The sequence below is a fragment of the Phasianus colchicus genome, chromosome 12 (assembly GCF_987193195.1).
Source record: "Phasianus colchicus chromosome 12, bPhaCol1.hap1.1, whole genome shotgun sequence".
Taxonomy (NCBI): Eukaryota; Metazoa; Chordata; class Aves; order Galliformes; family Phasianidae; genus Phasianus; species Phasianus colchicus.
This window is the reverse complement of record NC_143447.1, coordinates 11,170,570-11,190,221: the sequence shown is the minus strand read 5'-3', so window position 1 is coordinate 11,190,221 and position 19,652 is coordinate 11,170,570. Positions and strand designations below refer to the sequence as shown.

The 19,652-nt window shown below is 34.5% G+C and overlaps 1 protein-coding gene across 1 annotated transcript in view; it reads right to left on the bottom strand.

Moving 5' to 3' along the window:
* TRPM7 (transient receptor potential cation channel subfamily M member 7) overlaps positions 1 to 19,652 on the bottom strand; it is a 53,222-nt gene that overhangs the window by 9,115 nt on the left and 24,455 nt on the right. The window contains exons 5-26 of the mRNA XM_090148930.1: positions 18,358 to 18,571; positions 17,749 to 17,873; positions 17,016 to 17,187; positions 16,282 to 16,456; positions 14,942 to 15,065; positions 14,035 to 14,107; positions 13,686 to 13,786; positions 12,910 to 13,044; positions 12,719 to 12,772; positions 12,045 to 12,185; positions 11,374 to 11,508; positions 10,496 to 10,776; positions 9,807 to 10,035; positions 8,485 to 8,640; positions 8,220 to 8,363; positions 7,515 to 7,643; positions 6,469 to 6,756; positions 4,842 to 5,016; positions 4,172 to 4,304; positions 3,175 to 3,359; positions 2,300 to 2,432; positions 716 to 1,848 (exon numbers count right to left, since the gene is read on the bottom strand). Coding sequence (XP_090005056.1) covers positions 716 to 1,848; positions 2,300 to 2,432; positions 3,175 to 3,359; positions 4,172 to 4,304; positions 4,842 to 5,016; positions 6,469 to 6,756; positions 7,515 to 7,643; positions 8,220 to 8,363; positions 8,485 to 8,640; positions 9,807 to 10,035; positions 10,496 to 10,776; positions 11,374 to 11,508; positions 12,045 to 12,185; positions 12,719 to 12,772; positions 12,910 to 13,044; positions 13,686 to 13,786; positions 14,035 to 14,107; positions 14,942 to 15,065; positions 16,282 to 16,456; positions 17,016 to 17,187; positions 17,749 to 17,873; positions 18,358 to 18,571 — 4,435 coding nt within the window. The remainder of the gene's footprint in view (positions 1 to 715; positions 1,849 to 2,299; positions 2,433 to 3,174; positions 3,360 to 4,171; positions 4,305 to 4,841; positions 5,017 to 6,468; positions 6,757 to 7,514; positions 7,644 to 8,219; positions 8,364 to 8,484; positions 8,641 to 9,806; positions 10,036 to 10,495; positions 10,777 to 11,373; positions 11,509 to 12,044; positions 12,186 to 12,718; positions 12,773 to 12,909; positions 13,045 to 13,685; positions 13,787 to 14,034; positions 14,108 to 14,941; positions 15,066 to 16,281; positions 16,457 to 17,015; positions 17,188 to 17,748; positions 17,874 to 18,357; positions 18,572 to 19,652) is intronic.

The following is a 19,652-nucleotide window of genomic DNA, read 5'->3' as shown; positions in this document are numbered from 1 at the left end:
CCACAGGCAACTTAACAATTCCACATACACTCAACCTACTTAAAGCTTTATCTATTTCACAGAAATCGGTTAGTAAACCCACACCTGTATTTTGCAATGAATCTGCCACTGTTTTTCCATTCAAATACGAAGATTCAAACCAGAAACATGCGACTTTTTAGTAGTAAGCAAAATTTAAGGGGAGGCATAACACTGTTATTTAATAAAAGAATTTTGGAAGCTTTCTGAAAGGACTGCTAAAAAGTACATAGCAACAGTGGAAGATCCCAATTACAACAGTGTTTAGAAACACAGTATAGGAGGATCCCTCAGTTTGACACAGATACCACAAAGATATTTGTCCAGGATTCCATCAGCCTAAGAAGTCTTCTGTAATTAAGTCAAGGAATAGACAATATTTTTAAATTTATGAAATGAAAAGAGCTTTATAATAAGTTGCAAAGTTTATCTACAATGGCCATACCAAGTTGCAGAGCAGCTGATTGCATAAAACTGCTATACTCATCAACTGGCTAATGTTTTCTAGAAAAATATTGTCTATGTGACAGAATTATAAAGAAGTGATAATTTTTAAGTTAAAAAATAATAATAATGTTCAAGCAACGTAGGGAAATTAGAGATGTTAAAAGCAAAAAAAGCAGAGCAAAATGGTAGAATAAAGTCACCTGCAACCGGAATACACCCAAAATACCATACAATTCTTGATAAGTCAAACCTTGTGGTTTAGATTTGGTCCACAGTTTATGAAGTAGTCCCATAAGGATGTTAGAACATAAATCTTGGTTTTGTAGTTCCATTGTATGAACATGCTGACTTTTGGAAAGTTCATCTTTAACATTCAATTTTCCATGTGAGTCGTTGACTGTTGATGTCAAGTCGCCAGTTGACAAAGACAACTTCGTTTGGGGTTTGTTCTTCGATAAGTTGACAGAGGACTGGTGATCACATTTGTCAACTCTGCAGCTGTAGTTATCATTAGTGTCACTCTCATCATGAATAAAACCACAATTAATGTATCCTCCATTTTCAACACAAGGTTGAGTGAAAGCAAGGCAAGCAGAGCCAGAAGCAAGAGGATAAGAGCAGCTAATTATGACTTCAGGACATTCAGAATCTACTTTGTTATACTTACCCACAAATGCACCAAATTCTACATTATTTTCGCCTTCTGTAGCCTTAGAACAAACAGTCTCTTCATGCTTTGTTGAAGAATCCAGCTGACTTTTGCAACTGGGACGAGATGGAGTGCTAACAAAAAATTTAGCTGTTGGGGATGTTACATGTGGCATACTGTTAGATGAATTGCCTAATTTTTTACTTCTACTAGAGGATTTTGAGATCTCTGAAGCCTGTATTCTCTGGCGAAGTTCTGGAGGGGAAACAACATTGGAAAATAAGGCACTGCCTGAGGAACCTGCCTCTTGAAAGTTCATTTCTTCTCTTCGGGCAACTTGAGCCAATTCCTGACCAATTGTCTTATGCTGGACTTCTTTGTCATCACGTATCGAAATGCTACAGAGTAAAGCATTGTTATTTTCAAGGCCTCCTTGAGGAAAAGAACCGAAGACATTTCCAATGCTGTGCTTTTTCCACACAGAAGATCTTAGAGAGCCATCATCAATGAGGTTTTGTGCCAAGTGTTTTGAAATGCTCAATTCCCGTGTAATTTCATTGTGAACCTTACTAGCTTCTGAAGCTTTCTGAGCAGTCAGTGTTTTCAGAGTATCCACAGTTAGAGCAGAGAGATCCTGTAGGTGGCCAATCTGTGAATCTAAAGACTGGAGTGACCGTTTTATGTAGTTGACACGATCACCAACTTCCTTTATCTGTATGCACATTTGTTCCACCCTAAGAAAAATCAAATTATGAAGGAGCTATGAAAGGTATTTTTTTCAGTAAGCAAACAGAACATCTTTGTAACTTTTTCTGCCCATCTGAGGGAAAAAACTCCTAAGATTTCAGGATGCTATAAACTAGAGCATCAGACTTCTTTATAGTACAACATTTGTACATATTTTTGAATCATAGAATTAGCATACACATCAACTGAGGGCCTACAGAACACTTTCAAATGCTTTGGCTTACAACTGCCATAGCTTACCAAGTGCTAGCAATACTATTCTACAGATCAGGAAACAAATCACATTATCAGCTTCTGCATAGCAATGGAAAGGCATCATCTAACGTTTGCACAAATACTTCATTTGACTATTTTATTGCATTTACCCTCCTCAAAGCAGTTAAAAATCATAGAAGTTCTAAGCTTCTCTATTTAGAATTTTATTTGTAAAAATTTTACCGTTCAAAAGTGACTCGAATCCTCTCCTCGCTTCCAGAATGAAATTTGTCATCCTTCTCATTGAAATACATCTCAACACACAACTCTTCAAAATCATGAAGTTTCTTTTGATCTTCTTCTGTCAGGAAGAGTTCTAAAAAGAGATTAAACAGTTCAGAAGATGAATACGATGTAAAGCAGTATAGACAATGGAGATTAATAGCCACAACCTTACAAACGGTGTTAGAAGAAAAACAAAGAAGTGACATCTAGGACTCTTCCTCTCATTGCTAGAGCAAAAGGTAGATAATGTCAAAGATTTTGCCTAAAATAAGAACAATGATGTTTACACAACCCATACCCACACACCTTCTTTCTTTAAGGCAGGGGCTAGATTCCTTAGATTTCTTAGCTGGATTTTATCATTATGAAATACTTTTTTTTTTTTTTTTTTTAATTTTCAAAAGATTTTAAAATAAGATCAGTTTTTGTGGGAAAAAAATTATATATATATACACACACACAATATCTATAAATATATATTGTCCCAATAACACAAACAGAAAATTTAATCTTTTGGTGGCTTGTTTGTTTTTTTTTTAATAACTTAGTTATAAAAAACTGGAGATTTTCTTGGGGCTGTATATTATACTTTGTAAAAACACTGAAACTTTGAACAGAATCAGTCTTATTCAATACTGATGATTAAAGAAAAAATAAAGACCTACTTAGAATCATAGAATTTTCTGAGTTAGAAGGGACCCACTAGCATCAAAGTCCAGCTTCTCAACTTTGTTGAAAATATACATTTTAATCAAGACTGCACTTTCCTGCTTTAAACATATAAAAAGAATCATAATTTATTATTATTATTTTTTAATAGTAAGTGCTCATACTTGGCCCATCTGAAGTCTTGTCTGTCTTTCTTCTTTTACATATACAACACAACAGGGAAGCCATATGGCTAAGAATAATAAGTGGTGGAGGCAGAACCGGTTTTTCATGATAGGCCATAATGAAATGATAGCGTTGGTACTTCCATACAATGTTTGAAATTGCCTTTACTTGTAAATACACATTGCTGAAAGGAAAAAAAAAAAGCATTAGATAATTCAAGTTTTGTTGCTTTTTAGTGCTTGTTGTCAAGGTGTTAAAAAAAAAAACAAATAATAAAATAAAAATCCTTCAACAATCTTGAGTCTTAAGGCTAGTTGGTTAAAAAAGAAAACAAACTTGCTTTTCACTGCACAAGTAATTATAGTGGAAGCTAGAAACACTCAAGAAAAGACTGTGCTCTAAAGCAGGGAGAAAATTAGAGATCTCTCATCTGGTATCATCTCAGTACTTTTCCTTGAAAATGAGAGGCATTGAGATCAATTTTCAAAACTGTTGAGTTGCAAATACTTTTTCTTGACAAATTTGAATTTTTTTTTTAATCACTCCACATTATTTCTGCAGCCTACCATTCCTATGTGTTAGCAAACTGCTTATTCCCATACATAAGATACTTGCAGATAATTCCAATAGACTTAAACTACTCTGCAACTGAACTCAGTTGAAGAGAGATTTAAATGAATTTAGGAACACCAGCCAATATACTGATCCAGAAACAACCTTGTTTCTTCACAAAGAAAAGAAATTATAAAATGTTTTCAAGTTATGATAAAAATCTGGTTCACTTTGGTCTTGTAGATGTGACACATATTAGTCATACCACAATTTTCCCTTCCTTGTCATGTGATTTGCAGTGAGGAAGACTAGCTTTTGAACCTGAAAAAGCTTTCACCAAATTGAATTGCCTCAAACTGGTAACAGTTCTTATCTTGCCATTATTAAAGTGAAATTAATATCTGAAAGGATTAGCAAAAATAAGTAATTATTCCATATACTTACTTGAAAAATGCAATAAGGAGATTAACCATAATTATGTACTGTACAAAGAGGTAGACAGCTTGAAGAAATGGGGTCAACCATGTTCCTGGCCCACAGAGATGAGCAACTTGTGACTCAGAATTATTTGCACAAACTGAGTTGGGGAAAAAAGCATAATAGAGCAACTTTTAGAACTCACGGCAGATACAGACAGAAAAAAAGATGAAAGACTGCACAATAAACAACATGCACTGTTCTGCAATTCAAAATACCTCTATGTATTTAGGAATATACAAGAAAGATACAGGAGACAGTTCCTAGTTATTACTATGGTATATTTATATTATCAATTTTAAAATAAATAAATATATATAAGAAGAAGAAAAAGAAATAGTGTAGTATCGTAACAGCCAAAAATTATGGCAAGGTATCTGGGTGGAAAAATTCCAAATTATTGTTAGTAGGAATAGCCTTATTAGAAACCCCACTTAAGTAGAATTTTCATTCTATGCTATTTAAGCTTTATAAAGTATAATGGAAGAGTCAAATCAAGAAGTTACATAGCTGCAAGTGACAAAGATGATAATCCAATGAATGGAATCCACATCAACAATACCGGGCATTTAATGTCAAAAAATAAAATCTTAATAAGATCTTATCAGAATAAGCCTTACTTGCTTCAGTATCTTACCATCAATTTCATAGGCATACACTTCACCAAAAATCATCCAGTATGGATGAAAAACAATATCTCTAGCAAGAGTCCAAGATGGTGCCTCATTAGGGTACAATATTGCTTTCCTGGGAACACCAAAACTAAGCAGTACAAGTGCCATAATCACCACAATGTAAAACATGTTGGCCACCTATACAGAAATAATACAAAAAAAAAATATATATATATATATATGTATACACACACACAAAGGTCAGTTAATGCACATAATCAAAATTAGGGTTTCACAACTGTAAACATTTTTACATTGACAGCATAAGTTTGATCAATTCTTTGTGTTGTTTAAGGAAAAGTCTAAGATGCATGCATTTCAGGCAGCAAATCTTGCTAAATAACAAACCCTGTACAAAATTTCATTTTTTTTCCTCTCTTTTCTTATGTTTACTATTCTTAGCCAAAAGGTTTTTTTTTCTTTTTTGTTTTTGTTTTTTTTTAACTCAAATACTCTTTACGTGGAAGAGCAGCTGATGAAGCAGCATTATTTGCTGAATTCACTGAATAGCTGTACAAAATGTCTATGTAGCTTCTGAAGGACTGAAATAACTGAAAAAACAGAACCTATGCTAGTAACAAGAAATCGAACTGAGAAAATAAGCAGCTTGACACTTGCCTTTTAAAGAATGACAGCATTTAACTTTGCAGGAACCATTTTAGAGGGGGTGGGAACACCCCTTTCCCCTTCATATATATGGTTCTTAGGGCTTAAAACACTGCCACTTGTTCTTCATTTCTCTTCTTATGACTGTCATTGATCACTTTTCTTATTATAGAATTCTACCTCCACTCCAGTCGTGTTAATACTAGAAAGTCTGTAACTCCTAACATTAGCTTCCCTTTGTTATAGAAATTTACTAAGTTTTTGAACAAAAATGGATCTCAAGGATGGTTGGTAGCCACCACTCATCAACTGCTTGCCTGAAAAATAAGTTCTCACATTACAAAACAAAACTGCACTACATGACTGGTGATAAAAACAGTTGGAGTAGACCTCAATGTTGGATATCAACTAACATACCAAATAACATTCTACCTGGTTGGAAGAAAGAAAATTTGAAGGCCGCATTGTCACATGTAGTAGAATGTGAGAGTATACACAACTGTATGAGAAGATAGCCCATGGGGAGTATCTAATTTTAAGAGCAATTATGGAAAGCTACCCAAAAACATTTAAAACAGCTCACTTACAGGGAAGTTAAGTTACTTATAAAGTTAAATCTTGTAGTAGATAACACAAAGTCAAGAAAACCTCAGGAGTATAAACAGATTTCAAAGCCAAAAGGGAAGCAATGCTAGATTAACCAAGGAAGGAGTACTGTGATATTCTTTCAAGTCTCAAACATTTAACAGAATTCAGAAGGAAGATCTTCCTCTTTTTACCGGTCCATGACAGAGGAAGTTCCATAATAAAGATGACTTCTAACAGCTCTTGTTTTGAAATACATTAACTTACATTCCAGTTAGTTACTTCTGCACACTGAATTGTTGACATACTGCAACAGGGTAAGCAACATGTCTTGAAAGAAAACTGAGAAGTTATAAACAGATGCAGCAAAAAAAAAAACAAAAGTAAAATTGTACTTACCATTTTTCCAATCATCATAACATAAGGTCCAGCCTGTTGGTTAACAGCTAAAAAATCCAGTAATCGCACATACCAAAAAATTATATTGAGACAGTATGTTATTCTTCCAGCAACAAATATGTAATTTTCTCTATAGGTGTTTTCACCAAAATTCCCCTTTGCTCCAAATCTTAAAACAAATCCAATGAAGAAAGTGACAATAGCAACTGTGTCACTAATATTGAAGTAATCACTGAACCACACTTTAATCTTCTGATTAATTTTCCCAGCTTCTGACATAAAAAAAATCTGCAATGAAAAAATAAACATTTAGTCCAAATAAAACAACACTGGAACAGATGAATCATGTTTGGAAAATGTTATGCTTGCAAAAGTAAAATACCTATTTGAGTGGACAACTGTTTTGCACTGAGGAATCCAAAGAATAGTGTTTAACTGTGCCAGCTTCTTAACTATGACAGGAAGCTTCCTTCTATCTGCACAAGTTATGAAGAAATTGCTTTATTTGCTATTTTCTTGGGTTTTATTTTTTTGCTTTTTGTTTTTTCTCCAGGCACAAACAAGCCCTATTTCCTGTCTCTCAGTTGCACCTGAAATGCACAGCTAGCAAAGTAGCTTTCCCTCTCCTATTTAAAAATTCTAATAGAACTTCTCAAAAGACTCTTGCTGGTCAGCAATCCTGTAGTTGTGGCATATATCTATCTTGATAAAAGTTTTTTCTGCTTTTGTTTCATTTTGGTCTTAATGGCAGAGTTTGATTTATACTAATAGACATGTATATATTTAATTTCCCAGAAAAGTAAGGCTTTTTGTTAGAACCTGATTAGACAGTCACAGGGGCAATAAATAAATACACATTAAAATAAAAAAAATCAGCCCACCAATATATTTTTTTATTTCCCAAAGTATGACCATGACAGGGCAAAGGTATTATGCATCATGTACTCAGATTCTTAAAGTTTCTCAGGATGTTTTGATTTTTATCAGTTTGAAGCACACTGTTATAATTGACACAAAAATAAAATCACAGACTGTTACAAACATACCTCACGAATTTTCTCAATTGCTGATGTGAAAATGTAAGCAATAACGATCCACTCTTGGACAGATGGCACTTCTTCCATTTTTACAAGAACCACAAATGTGTAGAGCATGAGGAATCCTAAGTATGCCAACTAAAAACAGCAAGGAAAATTATACATACAATTACAGAAGAGAATTCCTTAAAAATGTGTGGAATTTTTCTTTTTATGTATAAAATAACAGCTTCAAGTAGAATTACAGAAGTATGTTTTAATTCTTTAAGCAGACAAGTTATTATTTATATGGGAATCATATTTTCTTAGGATAGAAGTTTGTAGAATAACTTTTAAAACTTAGGGCATTAACACTTTTTATCCTATAAATAAATACAGAATTCCTTCAAACAAATGATGAAATTAATTACTCAGGCCAGAATAAAATTTTTACACTAATTACTTGTAGCATAAAAATTTACTGTTTTTCAAAATCAACCTCATGAACATTAAAAATGCTAAGCACTGCACCTGTATTTTTTTTCAGAATGAAGTACTTCTCACTTCCAGTCTACCAGAGCAAGATTTTTTGTTTGTTTTTATAAAACACAAACTGCTGCAAGTCACAGAACTATATTATAGAAAGAACCCAAATACCTGCACTAGTTGTCAAAAAAAAAAAAAAAAAAAAAAAAAAACACCAAAAAACCAGATATTACACAGTAGAAAACTCACTGTATTAAACCAAAACTTCACAATTGGTGCATGATAAAATGCATAAAACTTCTGTGTAATTGGAAGTCTTTTAGGTTTTGCTGGGGTCTCCATATCATGCTTCTCTGTGGTACTGTCCAAGATCCTTACTTCTTTAAACACCTCCTAAAATGAAAGGATTGTTAGCTTCACATACAGAAAGGCATGCATTTGGAGGTTTAATTGAAAAATGTAATTATTTATTTTAAATTAGAATTTCTTTATTATTATTATCCAGCACCATTACCATTGGTATTTCATCTGCTGCATTCTGGAAGTTGTTTTCACTGTCATCCATTGCCATTTGATGTGCATCTTGAGACTGAGGAATATGTGACATTTCAGCCTTAGTCTTATATTCCAACAGAAGTATAGCAGGAGGGAGTAAAATACTCAATATCACCTGAAAAAGATGAAGATTAAGTTCAAATAGTTCACAGTTAAATTAAAATATCAGAATACAGCAATACATAAAATATTTGCTGAAAATATACTAGCCAGATTGCCCTTGCTTGTTAGTGAAGATAGAAGTGTAGGAACTAATTAGCCTCCTAAGTTTGTATGTAAGTAATAATAGCTAAGATGACATATACAGAGTGTTCCTTCACTTTTAGAAACGGGAAAGGGAAAGAACCAACAAACTCCAGAACTAGAAGCAGCTAAAAAGAACATACTCTGAGCCTGAAGATCCAGAGCAATTCTATTTCAACTTTTTCTTTAACCCACTCCCAGAAACTCTGGAGCCACAAACTATCAAGGCATATTTTAGAAGCATGTGAGTGGGACTTGTCATTCAACTCATGGTAGAAAATGAAAGCTATTGTATGAATGAAGGGATTAAGTAAAAGCTATTTATTGTTATTAGCTGGTTAAAAAGCAAGCAAGAAGATTGTTAAACAGTTATCAAGGAGGATTTTAGTAGGTCACAAGTTAAATTATGCTTGTTGATAATTTGTACAAAAGATGTACTTCACTATATTCCTAGCAGCAGTAAGTTTTTGGTAGAGCACTTCAAAGATATATGCAACACTCATGTTGGTTCAATTGATCTGTACCAAAAGGCACTGTCAGAAAGCCTATCCCCGATTTGCCTACCCTTGTTTCACTCTGTGCCCTTCTTTTGCTCAGCTTCTTCCTCCAAAATAGAATATATAGAAAGCTTTTCTACATCAAGTCTGTGTTGCCTGTAAAAATCCAAAATGCACGAAACTATGTTCTTACAGTGGGTTTTCTGTCTGTTTTTTTTTTTTTTAACCACTATATTTTTAGTAGGGGATTAGTATTCACAAGATCTCTTTAAGCCTACGATCAAAGACTACTTGCCTGTTCTTTGCCTTTTGTATTTCTGTACCTTATTTGAAAAGACAACAGAGTGTCAACAGAAGAGTTAACAATAAATAATTCCAGTTTTGATTATGTTATAGGAGACAGTTTCACAGGATTTATTAACACAAGTTACAGTGGTGAAAGCTTTACACTGAAAGCATTTAAGCACATATTTTCCTTTCCATCTAGATATATATTCTGTTGATCATTTTTACGCCAACAATAAAAAGTGATGACACTTACCTTATACCATGAATTCTTCCTCATATTCAGCCTTCCCATCCACATATCTGATAACAACATTTGTGTACAAGTATGAGCAACAAATGGACGAAGCCTTGATGAAACCGCCAGCTTCAGACAAGTTGAATTGCTCCAGTTTTTAAGCTCATATGTTAGTAACTTCATTGCCATAGTTTCATCTTGTCGGAAGGACTGTTCTAACAATTCAACTGCCAGCTGACCAAACTCACTACAATGAAAAGAAAAAGCATCAAAACAAAAAACACTTAGTATGCATAGATTTTGAGTCAAATTTTCTTGTGTAATCAAGTTCCCAAGAACATAATTTGACTGGACTATTGCCTGTCCCTTCTGGTACATGCATTTCTAACATAAATTTGTGACTTTTGTTAAAAAAATAAAATATATGCGGACTACATATAGCTGCTAAAACAGTATACAAGAAGGTCAGATGGTTCCAAGTGGCACATTCAGTCCATTTTAATTTAAATATAAAACCTGATTTTAACAGCTCTCTGAATGAGCAATATCTAATACCCAACTTTTACTAGACTACCACTGAATCATTTTTGCAAAAAGGAACTTCCTATGAGTGTGCTAATGGAATTGTTTTTATTATCTAGTAATACAGCCCATTGTTTTTATTGGAAATTCCAAGAACAGAGTTTAATTATATAAATGTAATTTACTTGGAATATTGTTTCAATTCTTCTGAAGTGTCATCAACAAGGTCACTTTGTTTTGCTTCATATGCCATTGAACGATACACTTTGCATGCAACTAGGGCTTTTGCCATGGACTCCTCCCCATGCTGCCAGAAGAAAAGGGCCATCTTCTGCCTCTTCATTAACACCGCCCAAAGTAACAGCTCATTGAGAGGATAAGGAAAACGTCTTGTTTCAGGATCATCTATGTCTACTATTTCATCTTTGGTTCTTTTCTTTTTTCCCTCTTCTGCACCAGTGTCAATCTTTAAAATAAAACGAGAAAGTTACATTTTTATATCACTATACTTGATCATTATGTAATTAAAATATTGAGTGCTCTAATGTAAAGTGTTATATATTCCTTTATAAAAAAAGAAAAGAATTTCTAAACATTTCAGAAGCAGATAGAACTTTTTTTCTGCAGCTTCAAACTTCAGTTAAGTACAATTCATTTTTAATAACAGAGAGAATGGACTACCTTGATTTTATACATCAAATGCAATGCAGTAACTATCATACCTACATAGAAAAGAAACAGCTCATGAAAATTCCTCTAAAATATCCTGGCCAAATCCTGCTTCATCTACCAAATCATGTAAGTTCCCCCCCAATGACAGAACCGTTCCAAAAACGACCTTTTTGCTCACTAGCACATCAGAAATTATTTGGAAGACTAATACAGACATTACTAACAGAATCCTATAAGTGTGCTAGACAGTTTATAAGCAAGGACAAAAGGCTGAAATTCCAGCTTTGCTAAAGTAAGTAAAACTGCTGCTACTGCACTTGGATTTCAACCAGACTCTCCACTCTTAACTGCTTAAAATTAAATCTAATACTTTCCCCCTAAACATCTGTACCTTTGGTTTGTATGGCTGTGCTGTTTTGATGAAGTGATTATGTCGCATTTTTTCCTTTTTGTCTGCTCTGTTACCAAAAGACTCATGGCTTTTACACAGCTGAGGAGTAGTGCTTGAAGGATTTCGTCCAGATCGCTGTAGCAAAAAATAATAGGAAGAGGTTTGGCTTGTTTTCTTTACATCTACTTATTAAACAGCATATAACAAGCTGTTTACAGCTAGATACTAAGTTGAGCAATTAAACAGTGATGAATTTATATAACAGCAACAATTAGTGTTCTCATTGGTTACATAAGAAGGATTATTTATTTATTTTAAACTCACAAAATAGTAAAGCAATTAGTGTAACTGCCAAGAAGTTACAGTATCTGCATCCCACGCCCAAGGGAATCTGCGTGTTTGGCACCCATTCTTCCCCTCTAGGAAGAGAGAAAATACCAGAAGAAATTTGGATATGCTGGAGTAAGAAAGAAAACGATAAAACTTTTTTGTTGTTCTCAATTGCAAATAGCTACCATTTGCCCTCATATGTTGTATCATAGCCTGTAAGAGAATCAGGCCCTTGATAAAAAGAACAAAATAATATAGCTCCAATTTTTCACAAAAATATCTAGTTTTTTTTAATTATGTACAAACAAATCAGCATGTCTTGTTACCCAGTTGCCACGTACCCGATTGTTCCCACTGAGACTATTGTATATAGCTCTAAAGCGTTTTCTTGTGTAGGTGCATCTGTAGGTTCCTCCCATCAAATATTCAATAACCAGCCCCACATCAATCAGGTTGATTTTATACCCTGGAGGAAGATTTCCCTAAGAATACAAAAGGTATTTTCAGTTTTGCAAATTATAATCTCAATTTAAACTTGCCTAGAAATTTCCTAAATGTTACAACTCTAAATATAAACAAATAAAAACAAAATAACTTTTAAATATAAAAGACACAAAGCATCTACATGGTTCAATATTTACCAATTTCAGAAAAGACAAGCTTATAACTTCTCTTCTGTACAATTTCTCTAATGAGGTTAGATGCTAGGACAGAAGGGTCGTCATGTATTGATTTTTTGTCTTTTATTCAGCTTCCAAACTCTCAAAAAGCAAAGCAATCACAACTAAGATGAAAAAGACAATACTTATCATATATAACACACATCTGTGTGGCAGCAAGGCACCACCTTCTCCACACAACTACAAATATTGGAAACAAAAGCATGACAGCAGACATAGTTTGTTGCTTCAGCAAAACCTAATTAGTAAAGCCAAGATTAAATTGACAGTCAAACATAATAAATAATAATAATAAATCTAGTTTAGTTTGATAGATTTTTACAATTACAGCATACCTGTTTGACATCTCGAACAAGATGGAAGAGTGTTGGGTTGGTTGGGCCTTGTTTCTTTATAAAAAAAGAAGAGGGGAAAAAAAAATTAGAGTGCAGAGACAACATGAGTATACCACAGTAAAAGCCCAATATTTTTGAATGTTAGCTAAAATAAATAAAAATACAAAAAGAATGAGCAACAATTCACTTACGGTGTTATAAAGTTCTTCCAGCCTGGGAATTGTAAGAAACTTGTGCATGCTTACTCCATTTTCAATCAAAAGTTTCACAAATGCAACTCTATCCATCACAAGGGCATCTAACATAGCCTGTTCCAAAGAGCCAACCTACAAGCACAGAACCACAGACATACCACAGAAATAGGCATATTTAAATTACAAACCAACCTCATTTATCCCCAGAGTTGGAACAGGGAAACCCTATATGTCTAAAAAACCAAAGGCCACATTCAGGTCAGAAAATCCCCTGAGCTTCACACAATTACAGGATGAGAGAATATTATGAGGACTTAAGTGTTTTCTCTGATCGTATACTCTTCCATAGATATCTCTTACTGACACACTCAGTAGTACTACACTGGCCTAATTTGGTTTAACGTAGTTAAGCTTTTCTCACATATTGATATTGGATGAAACATATGAAGACATCAAATATTTACACCACCATTTGCTTTGAAAGACAAATGGTCAGAACTGTCATTGCATACCTCTAACATCAATTCAGCTTTCAACTTCTGCAGCACCATTTCTTCTCTCGCTCAGAATATTTAACACATTTCTAAAATTTTTGGGCCATTTTCAACTACAATACAGCTATAAGACTATGAAGTATGAAAAAAATTATGGTTCTAAAAATAACTCTGCCCATATTTTACAGCATCTCAGAAGTCAAAAGATTCTTTCTTTACAGCAAGTTAAGTTTCTCCCTTACAAAATACCGTTCTGCTTAATCCAGGCCATTTACATACCAGCCATTGTTGCCCATAAACAAAAACATGATTCTTGGCAATGTCAACTCTATCCCACGCGAGCGTCAGAACAAGCTGGTCAAATGCAGATGCATTTGTGCCTTAAGAAGCAAGAACAATGAAAAAAATAAATTAAAATGTAATATACATTCATTCTTCCTGTAAAATAAGTAATACATCTGAATGTCATGCAGTTTATTTCATCAGTTATGAAAGTTTATGGTACTAAAAAATGAGAGAACAGTGGCTAATTATTTTCTTCAAAAGTAAAGATTACTACAGATTTTTATAATCATGTAATCACCAAGAAAGAACAGCTGGAGGTTCCAAAAGCACTTAAGAGTCTCACCTTTTAACAGTGCTGTAAGTATTGCAACGTCTATGTCCTGATGTTCATCTGACCCAATATGAAAGACAGTAATCTGTTAAAAACAGTAAAATGGATTTTAAAATGTTAAAAATTCATTTTCAGATGAAAGTGATTAGCTCCGAATTTTTATGTCTATCTTCAATGCAATTTAAGTCTACACTCCATTTAAATTCACCTTTCCTGTGCACTCTGCAGTACAGGACAACACAAGACAATCAGCTGACAAAAAACAAAGCAGAAATTCCTTACGCTTTTCAACCAATCTGAACTTCTTCCCTCAATATGATTACAATATTCCACTGGCTATAAACATCACCTAGTGTTCTATTTACTTCTTCAGTTCACCCTATATTATGAGATTAACCTGCCAACAAATGCATTTAGGTGATTATGCCAATTTTAAACCTTAGAACAACACATTATGATGTCCAAATGAGACATCAATATCTGAATTTTGGCTGTATACAAAGTTCTATTAAGTGCTTTTGCTTTAATAATAAAATGATAGGGGTTCTTTGTTAGTACTGTAATAATTAAGAGGAAAAAAATATCACAGGCTCTCAAAAATCGAAATGAGAAAGTATTCCATATCCCACATACAAAATACATACATGCTATGAATGAAACAGAATCCAGTATGCAGAAAACAAACACGCGTGGAAACAATAATAAACTTGAATTACCAGGAATAATTAAAAGATTAAAGTCTCCCTTGATTATGAGACAGATTACCCACAAAAAATGACTATCTTCTATAATTGGTGAGATCTACCAGTAATGATTTTGAATAACACTTGATCATACACAACACTGAGATACAACTTACTATTATATCCACAAATGCCATTACCTTGTATAAGATTTTTCTATAGCAAGATCTACTTACAAGTTCTTTTTTTTTCATGCACTCCAGCAGTGTCTGAAACAGATGAACTGCTTCACTTTGACCAAAGTTAAATGTCTTTTTGATAGTTGAAATAATTTCAGGCTCTGCACCCTCAGGAACATTCCTGAGATTGAACATGAAAACATGTTACACATGAACAGTAGGAATGACAACATATTAGTTTCAAGAGGTCCACTCAAAGTCTTGTAATCTATAAGCTCATTGTTGTTCCAGTGTCAAAACCTTGGCTAACCTTTAGAAGCATAGGTTGCCTAGCCAATGACTGTAATATTGCTTCCTAAAAGTAACTAATCTCTCTCACTTTCCTTCCCATAACCAAACCTGAGACACTGCTGACTAAAATATTTTGACAAAAAATACTGCACACTCATCCCTCTGAATCAGATCTGCTTCTGACTTTACTCATTACAGCAAAAGTGTTTGGTTTTGTGCTACATCTCAGCCCTACATTCCTGGTTCTAAGGCAGTCCCTGCAACTAAGACCCATTTACATATAAGGATTAACGCAAGTCTGACAACCAACTAGAAGCCACTAGGTACCATGGAAGTATATCCCTTTTATTTGTTGAACCTATACTTAAACAGATAAGTGTTTTTTTACACTAAACAGAAGTCTGTAAAAAGCTCAGTTTAAAGACTACTCAGAAGAAAAAGTACAGAAACAAACTCCTTTCCAGAAAAGTTGTTACTAAACAACAGCTAACTGGATGAAAATATTCCACTCAATGTAGTCAAGAGATACTTTCAAGCAGTTTGGTTAACGTTATTCTCTGTATTTTTCTCATAACTCTGGAAGGCCTGGTCAGCTCTGACTTTTGTTGAGCAAGCCTACTGCATACACTTAATCTTATTTCTCACTTGAGCTACTGTGCCTTACTTAATTAAAATCCAGTTGAAGTAGACAGATCATTAGAACAGAGTGGGACTTTCTAGTCACAGTGGTATAACAAAATTGCCACACTTCAGTTACACGAGACATTTCCCCTAGTTTAGGACGTAGGTGCATACGCTTTTCCTAACCTTTAATAACTACTGCTAATGTAAGTATACTCAAGTACTTAGTGCAACTGGTACAAAGTACGTAGGAGGAGCCTAGAACTAGAAAAGAAGTCTTGATCTTCAGCCAAAGCTGTTACTGCAACAAATCTGGAAAGCTACATCACATGCAAGGTTACACTCTACGTCACATGCAAGGTTACGCTCTACACGTTCACCTTTTGTCTTTGCATGGATAAAGCTCTTGCACCAATTCGTTAAGGAATGCTCTTGAAACCCATCTATGTGTAACTGCTGGTTTGGCTAGCGGTACTAGGACTTACCCTCCCTCCTCTGTTTGCTTGTGAACATATGCCAGTATGTCTGCAGCTCTGCCTGTTCCTTCACATACCACCACTGGCACAGGAGGACTTTCATGAAGGAAGTCTAAAACTGTAAGTATGACATTGGGGCCCCCTTCGAATACGAGTGCTACCACAGGTACACCTTGGCCAATTCCTATAAAGTTGTGCATTTAAAAAAAAAAAGAAGTGTTAATATTTAAGTCACATTTTTTCACCATTGTCAGCATCAACAAAAAATTAAGCATAAGACTTGAAAGCATTTTATCAGGTCTAGCATTAGAAGTTTCAGTGCCAGAGTTTCAGGAGAGACACTAGCAGAGACTGTTATAGATTCACACAAATGTTAACAAAGTTGTCACTTTTATTTACATAAAAGCAGTAACAATGGTAGATATTATGTCTGCACTGCTTCACACATCGGTAAGTTTGAAAAAAGTTAATACTGTCAGAATATCATTCCCGTGCTTTAAAATAAAAGAAAACAAATTTAAACAAATTTAAACTGAGCAGCCACTGGACAACTATTGCTACTCATCTGCACTGACTGCTTTTTCAGCTCTGACCAAAGCAGCAGATGAAATGTGCAGAACAATCATTCAGACTTAAAACATCCAAAACAGACTGATTTTTGTATTTTTTTCTTTTAATTTAAATGCTTGATGAAAGCACCTTATTCATTAAAGCACAGTAACACTCAGAGCAGAATTACTTACTTGCATGGATCCGCTGCAAATTTATAGTTTTTTCCAGTTCTCTCCGCAATTTAACTTCTGCTCCGTATTTCCCAACTGTTCCATCATCCACCAGAATGAAATGGGAATGGAGATTATTTAGCACGTTTAGTTTACTTAATGGGTTTAACAAGGTTTGATATGGAGCAACCACCTAAACACAAGCAGACAATGCATTTTATTTGCAGAGATTCAAATTTGTCTCAGTAAAACTCAACAATATTTCTAGACACAGCAAGAAATGACACACGTAAGCTTGGATTCACCAGGAGCTGCAGCAGCTTCGTTTTATGCAAGAAAGCATGCAACTATCACAAAAGAATTCTGTTCTGAAAGAGCGCATAGAAAAAATACCTTGAAAAGGTGTCTTTGTGAAAAATTGCTCTCTCAAAAATTAGCTTTAAAGACATCAAAATTTATCACCTTCTGTAAATGTGAGCTCTCTGTAATACTTCAGCACTTTTGTTACTTGATTCAGTAATACCAGTAGGGGAAAAAACAAGATCCCACACTTAAGAACAAGCTCCTCCTCTAGTGCATTAGAAGTCTGCAACTTGTTACACTAATGAACTTGCAATAAGTCACATATGTCAATGTACTTTAATATTATAGCAAGCACTTCAAAGATACAAAGCAATAAAAAAAAATTCATGAGCAGATTTGTCAAAAAATAAAGCAGGCAAATAATCATTTCAGTTAGGTAATTTATCCTTACATCTCTTCCAACAAGGTCATTTCTGTTTTCAATCACTCCCCATGGAGCAATCCCAATAGTGCAAATCTTTCGAGATGATCTGGAAGCGTGTTCTCTTAGAGCATCACCAACATGTTTTGCAACACCTGTTAGTGTTTGAACACAAAAAAGATTTCAATGTATCAAATGTCACATCTTGTTAAGAAATACAACTGTTTCATTCGCTAATTGGGCTTGTAAGTTTCTGGGAATCTATTTTATGCAACAGAAAAGAAAAAACGCCCACAGTACACCCATCAGAATAGGACAAAGTACTGTGTACTAGTAAATCAATACAGCAAGTGTTAGCCCAGGAAGAACTACAGAGTCTTCAGTACCTTAATCTACTTGTTGAAATTGTATCAAGTTTTTCTTCTTACAGTTTCTAAAACTAAAACAAACCACCCAACCCTCCCAACACCACCACCATCCTTCACATTGCTTTTCCTACTACATGTTCAAAAAGCATTATTTTAGTTTTCTCTTAATCACATTCCACATTTACTTCAAGATGTAGCTATTCATTCATTTAGTCTTTTGGCTTTTACAAACTATAATCTTCTTAGCTGTGCACATTCACTTGTACTGTACCTGTGTTCACTCCTCCAGTTATAATCCAGGCTCCTGTTGTTACTGCAGCTTTAATAAGACCCTTGCCAAGCAACTGTTTGATGCGTGGGTGAAGTTCAAATTTCTGCATGCCCCCATGTACAGAGATAACAAGCTTTGGCAACTCCATCTGCCATTCTTTAAGCATAAGTTGCAGAATAGCTTCAGGTTTAGTGTCATATGATAATCGCACATACTGCAGGCACAAGAAGAGAGTTAAAATATTTTTAAAGGAAACCATCACAGTAAAGACAAGAATCAGGATGTATTTCAGGATATACTACCCTATTTGTGGGTATGGAAAATGTAATTTATTTTCTCAAAGCATGGCAGGTGCAATAAATGAGGACTCTTACTTTACGCCTTTCAAAATTAAGGACAAGACAATGAACAGTTTTGAAGGCAAGTTCTAGAAAGTTAATAACTACAGAAAGATCACATTATTCCATCTCATTTGCACAGCCTCCTAGGGAAAAAAAAAAAAAAAAAAGGAAGTGCTGGATCATCTCTAAATTTAAAGGAATTCAGAAATATTAATCGTTCTGCTATCTAATAGGGAAAGGCTTGCATTTTCTTGTGAAAAGTCTTACAGAAAGACAGTTGCTAGCTTTTCCATCCCTGTTCCTGATGGGAAGGAAATCTAAATTCTTTAACGGGAAATTTCAATAACAGGAGCTTTGTAACTTGCTGTGCTTATCAGTGTAAGATTAAGTAGATTATCAATCAGTTAAAAATACTTCTGCGTCTTTGATACATACTGTACAAGAGAGGAGGGGGATAACAGACAGAAATTAAGCCCAATCTGGATAATTAACTAAAAAGACCACTATCCCAATAACTTTCTTTTTAGCAACCCCATTAGCAGCCATCAGAAACAACCACAAGAAACTTGATATTTCTGTGCTCCTAAAAATGGATTTACATCAATTTTAAGGTATGCTATAGGTACGAAGGAATAAGGTATACTATAGGTATGAGGAACAAACACATTGCTATTACCAACACAAAAGAATTCTGCCAAGAGCCCTTCTCTCCAGAGATGATCTCATTTAGAGCATCAGACTGCCCCTGAGGGCTCTGCTGGCTGCATAAAGAACACAGCTTCCTTAACAAAGGCTTCAGTTGGATTTCTGGAGCTACGCTGTATCAGTTGCAAGGATAAAATTGCATGAGCATTAACTAATTTCCATCACAACTAGAAACCCTTCACAAAATAGTTGTGGAGCACATGCCAGAATTTCCAGTTTTCCAGCCTTTCTGTTAAATGTGCACCTGTG